At 41.4% G+C, this 7,144-nt stretch overlaps 2 protein-coding genes across 2 annotated transcripts; both read right to left on the bottom strand.

The window, feature by feature from the left end:
* LOC129601938 (skp1-protein-hydroxyproline N-acetylglucosaminyltransferase-like) lies at window positions 1-2,340 on the bottom strand. The gene is made up of 2 exons (XM_055500880.1): window positions 1,186-2,340; window positions 1-584 (listed from the first exon to the last, which is right to left on the bottom strand). Exons 1-2 carry the CDS (start codon window positions 2,088-2,090, stop codon window positions 269-271), a joined length of 1,221 nt encoding a protein of 406 aa, XP_055356855.1. The 5' UTR covers window positions 2,091-2,340; the 3' UTR covers window positions 1-268.
* A 789-nt stretch (window positions 2,341-3,129) lies between these two features.
* Window positions 3,130-6,780, bottom strand: LOC129601939 (uncharacterized). The gene is made up of 7 exons (XM_055500881.1): window positions 6,653-6,780; window positions 5,743-5,841; window positions 5,530-5,652; window positions 4,806-5,251; window positions 4,425-4,571; window positions 4,139-4,352; window positions 3,130-3,617 (listed from the first exon to the last, which is right to left on the bottom strand). Exons 1-7 carry the CDS (start codon window positions 6,726-6,728, stop codon window positions 3,343-3,345), a joined length of 1,380 nt encoding a protein of 459 aa, XP_055356856.1. The 5' UTR covers window positions 6,729-6,780; the 3' UTR covers window positions 3,130-3,342.
* Window positions 6,781-7,144: the final 364 nt, after the last annotated feature.

The following is a 7,144-nucleotide window of genomic DNA, read 5'->3' on the forward strand; positions in this document are numbered from 1 at the left end:
GCTGGCCAATTATTTTCTACCGAAAAACGAATTAACATATGTATACAATTAGGTAACGATTGGACACATGTGCTTACGTTAATTTTTCGGCAACTTGTTCAGGAAGCCGAAAACAAACCATGGTTGTTAATTTGTTATCACATTCAAATAATACACATGTGTCAGTCTGCAGTGTAGTACATATTTGGTACACCGCCAAATCCATTGTTTACGGTGAGTGTAAACTTTGACGATACGAAAACATAAAAGAAAAATTATTACTTATTAGTTATTTGTACGGAACGAAGGATAGTTCTCCACAGTTGCTGAACTGATGATCCTTGCTTGCATCAAATGAAGCCCCTGGGTCAATCTTTGTGAAGTTCTGCCATTGCGCGAAAGTCCTTCGTTTGCCTAAACCAAACTTTTTTAGCCCGAACTCATCAAAATCACGGCTGGAAACATTAAGCCCCATCATGTAACGAATTCGGCGGCGCGACTTTTTCTGTATTAAGGATCGTTCTTCCCAGTCTGTCTCCCAGACAACTTTTCGGGTCTCGTACCAGTGGAACACAATATCCTGTGTAGGCGCGTAGAAGTCATACCTGTCATACAGGACAACAACATACTGCAACCTCTGCCAATACGTTTTTCGATAAAAATGCGATAAAGAACTTTGTTTTGTTTTACAATGCGATGAAAAAAATTCGTTTTGTGTCCATTTTGAACGTCAGCTACTCTACATACGTACTACGTCACAAAGCACATACTTAGCGAATTATTGTTAATAACAGTAGCGTACGGTAAAACTTGTAGTACTTCCATGGCATAATAATGTACTCCTGTCACCTGTACGAGCAAATATACGAAAAGAAGCATACCCGTACAAATTACAGCCGGCAAGCAAATAATTATGTTATAGTACATGTACACTGACACTCAGCTGATAAAACAAAGAATTCATACACGAAAATGACGTACTGTACTTTAAACCGGTATATTTATGTCCAGTTATGATAAAAATATTCTAGGACAAATTTTGACTTTTCGGGGACAAAAAAACACTGATTTATTGACAGATTTAAGGGTAATTGTGATCTATTCATTTCAGGTCTGAGTAAACGTCTAAATAAAATTAATAAATGTACCGATATTACTATGATAAGTAAGATTCATATGTCTCTTATTGATGGGGTTTATGTTTACCCGCGTGTCCATAACCGAGCTGCTCGGGAATACTCCTCCCCGTGGAACAAAAAGGGCGTGTAGGGGTCACTGCGGACTTCCTTGGCGTGCTCACAGCTTCCAAAATTGAATCCGGCAGCAAACTGCGGCATTAAACGCGGCTTGGACGCCCTTGTTACCGAAACTGCCGACCCGTACTGCACCATAGCGTCTGCATCGGCTGATTCTATTTTTGCATTGCACATGTAAGGAACCTGATCAGAAGCAGCATCAACCAAATTTGGAGCTGATTTGGGATATACTGTAAGAATTGCCTTTTTATTCGCTAGAGAGAACCAATCATGCAGCAGTTTCTGATCCCATCTATCAGTAAATGTAACGTGGGAGTCAACGGACAAACAAAATTGTTCGTCTCCTATAAAATTTTCTATTTCGTATCTTGCGCGCGTTGGACCGGTAGCGTTAGCAGCGTCCGCCGTTTTATTGACAATCTGGTCCCGAAAACAACTGCTTTCACCAATGAGGTTGCAGAACACATCAACGCATCGCTCTTCACCTTGTTGTAAGTAGATTTGGTCATATATGGCAACTTTTAAATTTTCCGGATTAACTGCGTTCGAAAACAACGAGTTCAGTGTTTCTGAACACCGTCGCGAATCACGATAATTCCCAATTAAAATTATAATGCTTTCTGGACTCCGAAAGCGACGGTTCCGCTTTGCTTTGACTGATTCTGCTTGTTCGGTAATACAGACTGTACGCACTTCCGCTGAAATCCCTTCGGCATTTGTAAGTGTGCTCGACAAACGTGAATCATAAACCAGAAGCACAAACGCTGAAGCTGACAAAAGTGTCAGTACAACTGTTTTAGGGGTATCCTTAGCACGGCGGAAACCAAAAGGAGAACGCCTTGGGAAACGAATCATTCTGGATGACAATCAACAATCCACGCAACGTCGGTAATAAAATGCCGCATTGCATCGATACTATTCAAATTTTGCCACACAAAAACAAAAGCAATACTATTACGCTATCGCAAACATTACCGAATAGCTTTTCTGATGTTCATAAAGCAGCAAAACGTATATTCCATGCCGCCGAGCGTCACACCAACAGTCTGCTGATAAATGAAACGCCGTCTTGCTGACCTACAACTTGCTAACGACTCTTTGCTGACCGACGAATGTTTACCCGACAATAATTTATTGAAGCGACAACTCGATGAACGAAAAGTTGCTGAACGACAGTTTGCTGAGCCCCGACATCTTGCTGTCGACAATCTGCTGGCTTCAGTAAATTTTTTAAAAAATAGAGAAATCATAACCAAACACGAGGAAAACTTCAGAGAAACATAAGAACAACATAAGAAACGTAAGAAACGTAAACTCCTATAATTACTCCATTGTTTTAATTTTGTGTTAATGACCAGACTTAATGACCAGAATAATAATCATACTTAAGATTATTACAATACTTCACCAGCTCGAAACAAGTTTCACCTCCCATAATTATGAATTATTGGAGTACTTTCGTAAGAAAAGTAAAGAGTAGGTAAGTTCTGTTACGGTAGTACGGTACTAGTACCGCACAGTCGGTGCTATAATATTATTCACCCTTTCGGTTTTTCCTAAAGAATGTTGGTTCCATATTATGAAATACGAAGCTGTGACATACGGTGATAGCAAAAGGCTATTGCCGATCCTTGCGCTGAAATAATTAAATACAAAGCATCTAATAATTTGACGGCCATTGCGTGCCGGAATTCTCTTCGTAAAGAGGATAATTATGTGTACGATCGGCATTTACCAGAGTTAGTGCGGCGGAATACAAAGTGATTATTCTACCGCAGAAGCTGTGACAAGAGAGCCGTTTCTTTGTTTTTTCGCTAAATTTGCGTTGTTATTCTTTTTCTTTGCCGTAACATTGGGTTGTTATTTTTTTACTTTGCCGTAATTTGAAGAATGGTGCAACCTTTATGATCATTTCGTACCGTGACTAGTACCGTAATCAATACCTAGGGAAAGATAAGTTACTTAAAGTCAAGAAAATATACCAAGCATCTCTAATGTTAATACTGCCTATCATCTCCAGTCTAAAAAATTACTCTAGGATTTTAAAGCCAGCATGTTTATTTAAAAAAAGACGATGAGATAATGCAGTCCTGTTCTAGTCAGGTAGTCAACACTCCATTGATTGTTCTGCGGGTGGAATGATTGACAGCACATCGCGGAAACGCTGACCACTACGCAGCGTCATGGGCATTGCACCGGAATCCAGTTGCAGTACGTACCGCTGATTTATCTCTTGGTATAGGCGAAATACTGGCCACAGTTGCTCGATGCGGGACATGATATTCTTGTCACCGGGGCGATTGCTCGTGACATACGTCAGGACGTCCATGTAATATTGGTGCAGAACGGCCAACAGCCCTTCATCTTTCCCCGGCGCCGCGGCTGCAATATAACCATCAGGGTTGTACGGGTTACAAGGCGTACTAGTTATCTTATAATCTGGTCAACTGTCGGTCAACATAATCTGGTTAATGTGGTAATAATCACAAAGGCGCAAAAGATAGCATTTTGTTCTCAGTTTCAGAAAAAAAGTTGTACGTACATGGAAAATTAAAAAGAATAAGGTAGGTTTGTAGTATACAAAGCGTACGCATATACTGTACGTATATCATATAATTATGTCACTATGTGTACACCTTGGAACCGATTTCCTGTGTGACCGAAATCAACATGTACGTCGTCCGCCGTATCTATAATTTATGGTCAGTGGCTTATGGATCTGAAATCTTACAAGGCTGTAGCTGTATTTTTGCTCAAGATTATGCAACTAATCACTACGTGATGTATTGTACTAGTGTTATGCTAACAATTTAGAGGAGTTATTGCAGGAACGTTCCATTTATATCAAAAAAGAGAAAAGAAATGCCTTAACTTCCGGTGGCATTAATTATGCCTGCACTTACCGGGTTCGAACAGTAAAACAGCAAACAGCAGGAACTTCTCCACGATATTTAACTGCAGCGCTTCAATGCGGACGGATAACTGCACCACAAAGTCCACGTAGTCGGCTTCGCATACCCAGTCGAGATAATACGCCTTCGATGTATCTTCTTTGTGGAGGAACACCAATAGTCGCTGGTCGGGGTCTTTTTTGGACAGGGCGTCCAAATAAAACATCTGAAAGACAATAATATAGCGGAAAATTAAAGAGAGAGCTGGTTAAAGTAAACGCATTAGGGCGAGACATACCACCCAAAACACCGAGTATTTTTCTGCTACGCGAATCTGCTGAGCTTCATCAGTGAGATCAGTAAAGCCTGGAATAGCCATAGCGCATCGTTTTATGATCGCCGTCCAGAAGGCAATTTCGTCCCGAACCGCTGCGCCGAAATCAGGCTGCAAAGGTCATACGGAGTGTTGTGTTTTTTAATCAAATGAAGGCAGAACATTATAAGTTTCTATATGATCCATCGACTTTTGAATTTGCAGACCAAAAACCATAATGACTGCAAAATTTACTTGTAGAGTCGAGCTGAATGCCGGTTAATGCAGCCTTTTATTTGTCGGTTATAACATGCTGCCGTTGCAAACGATATTTTGTCAGTAAAAGATTATAAAAATGCTTCTTACCGCAGAGTAATGAAGAATTTGGGCTTGTTCCTTTTGACCCAAATAACGATCGCACAGTCCACACAGCGAATCACGAACGATGCGCTGTACGTTTTCGAAGGTGACCTGCAGCAGAACGTTGCGCCGGCACACCGCACCGACATACTTGTGCATAAACAGCGGACTCTGCAGACGATATCCCGACTGGACGAGCTCCTCTACGCTAAGCGCCGAGATCGTGTGCGGACTGAGACCATCTAAAGCGAGATGCGTATTGCTCGATAACCGGTCGGCCCAGATATCTCTGATGTGGTCCATTTGGTCCACCCCAGCGCTGTTAGCATCCGACCAGAGGATGATACTCTTCTCAGGAAAGGGCGACGATTCTCTTTTGCCAGATGTTACTATACCGGCCCGGCTGCGCTGGATATCCTCTAGCTCTTCCAACCATAGCAGTTCCGCCGGACCTGAAGCATTATTCACTGTCTCCGAATCGGAACGATTAAAATTCTATGGCATTTAAAAATTAATACTAAAATGTTTAAAAAAATATATACGAATATGGCGCGATGTACGTACATATTACTGACATACGCAAATAAATGAAAGCGTTTAATCCGTATTGCTGTGCACAACTGGGAAAGAATTACTGTAAATGTTACACAATTTTTAATAAACTTTGTGCTGCAGTTCAAAGCTTTGAGCAGTTGTAATGACAACACAACGTTTCGAAACACTCGTGTACCAGGTGCATCCTTTGTCGTTAAATCCTGATCGGTAAGCGCTGGCTCCCTCCACAGGGATGGCGGTTCCAGTTCCAGGGAGGCAGCACAATTTGTGCTGGACACCGGGCATATCCGGCTTATTTCTAGAGATATTCACCGGTCAGATAGTAAAATACTCGCACTGATACTAATATTGCGCTGCGACATTTTAATTGTAAGTATAATACGAGTACCAGAGTTTTCGGGCATGGGTGATATTCCGGATGTGAATACGTCAGATTTTCTTGAAGAGTTCTTTGATGAAATATTTCGCTTGCCTTTCAGACCCATTGCTGCAAATTTCTGGCCGTTCACACAGGTAATTCATACAATTATGTACGTACAACTTACAAGATCAACGGTAGCATGTACAAGCCCGTCCGGAGTTAGAGCATGATAGAAAACAGCTAACGCATAATAAGCGCGATGTTAGCGCTTAGCACGATGGCCACTGCACTACGTCTACCACAATGCGTTAATGCGCTCCGCAGTTAGATTGTCCCTTACTGCACCGACTGTTTCCTAGCCACCTTTCGCCAGACAATTACGATTATACTCATTAAAATATATGGCGTGCACCAAGCCACCAGTCAGCCAAAAGCATGTTACGTGTTTAAAGAGTGTGACGTGTCGTGGCGTAGTATGTTGTTTGGCGTAACCCATGGATTTACATTGTTCGCTGTTCTCTATCATGCTCTAACTCCGGACGGGCGTGTACCGTACATTACTGGCAAACAAAACTAATACAGAATACAAATCAGCACACCTACGAAATGAACTGGATCAGTTGATCAAACAATTAAAAACTTAATATCACGACAGAAATACCTCATTCAGCTCTTCTACTCTCTCCTTTGCTCTAATTTTATGTCATGTACTTCTGCTTTCTTATCTGTATAACTGCCGTAATCAAATCATTGCAAATTAACATTAAATGCCTCAAAGCTACTCCAGACGGACGTTGTGCCTGTTCTTCTAGGTACCGCAAAGACTTTTTTGGAATTCTAAGAGCTGATAACCTCATGCTTTTGAAAACCGTAACGTCATGCTCATGACCGTAACTCTTCTGTAAGTACAATCATTTCCGGTGCTGGTACTCTTTACCGTCGACGCTCATTCCCTCCTCCTCACAGCGGCGGAAGCGACAGGCTTTGCAGCGTCCGCGCGTCGACGACGTCATGGCACATCGCGATGCAAAGTGGCAGGTGTATCTGATGGAATTCTTTATCCCGCGTTTGTAAAATGCCTACAAAAACAATTAAATATTGTTTTCATGAATCTTAGGTAATGCAGCTCACCCGGCTGTGGCAACTTCCGGTGCTATCTTGCATTCAACTTTTTTTACATTGTGTTCGTACATTATGTTCGTACTATATATACAGTACAACATATACAGATTCACAGTAAAAATTGTCTATAAATTTTTCCAAAATCGATATTTTGTGACCGCAGAATGCACTTGAGAGTCCGGATTAAGTCCTATCGATCGAGTATTAATACTTATTCTGCGATATGCAGTATTTCAGGTACACGGAAATCTGGTAAAGCCTAATTTCGTATTTACTGTATAAAAACTAAAGTCTTTATCTGTCTAAC

This window comes from Paramacrobiotus metropolitanus, unplaced genomic scaffold (genome assembly GCF_019649055.1).
Source record: "Paramacrobiotus metropolitanus isolate TYO unplaced genomic scaffold, Prichtersi_v1.0 Parri_scaffold0000302, whole genome shotgun sequence".
Classification (NCBI taxonomy): Eukaryota; Metazoa; Tardigrada; class Eutardigrada; order Parachela; family Macrobiotidae; genus Paramacrobiotus; species Paramacrobiotus metropolitanus.

Excerpts from the sequence above, each read along its gene's own strand:
- LOC129601939 (XM_055500881.1), bottom strand. The coding sequence starts at position 6,728 with ATGACGTCGTCGACGCGCGGACGCTGCAAAGCCTGTCGCTTCCGCCGC. Across the intron at positions 5,252-5,529 it reads AACGACAAAGGATGCACCTG|GTCCGGCGGAACTGCTATGG; the intron begins GTACACGAGTGT and ends ATAATGCTTCAG. Across the intron at positions 3,618-4,138 it reads TGTTTTACTGTTCGAACCCG|CCGCGGCGCCGGGGAAAGAT; the intron begins GTAAGTGCAGGC and ends GTTATATTGCAG.
- LOC129601938 (XM_055500880.1), bottom strand. The coding sequence starts at position 2,090 with ATGATTCGTTTCCCAAGGCGTTCTCCTTTTGGTTTCCGCCGTGCTAAG. Across the intron at positions 585-1,185 it reads GCTCGGTTATGGACACGCGG|GTATGACTTCTACGCGCCTA; the intron begins GTAAACATAAAC and ends CCTGTATGACAG.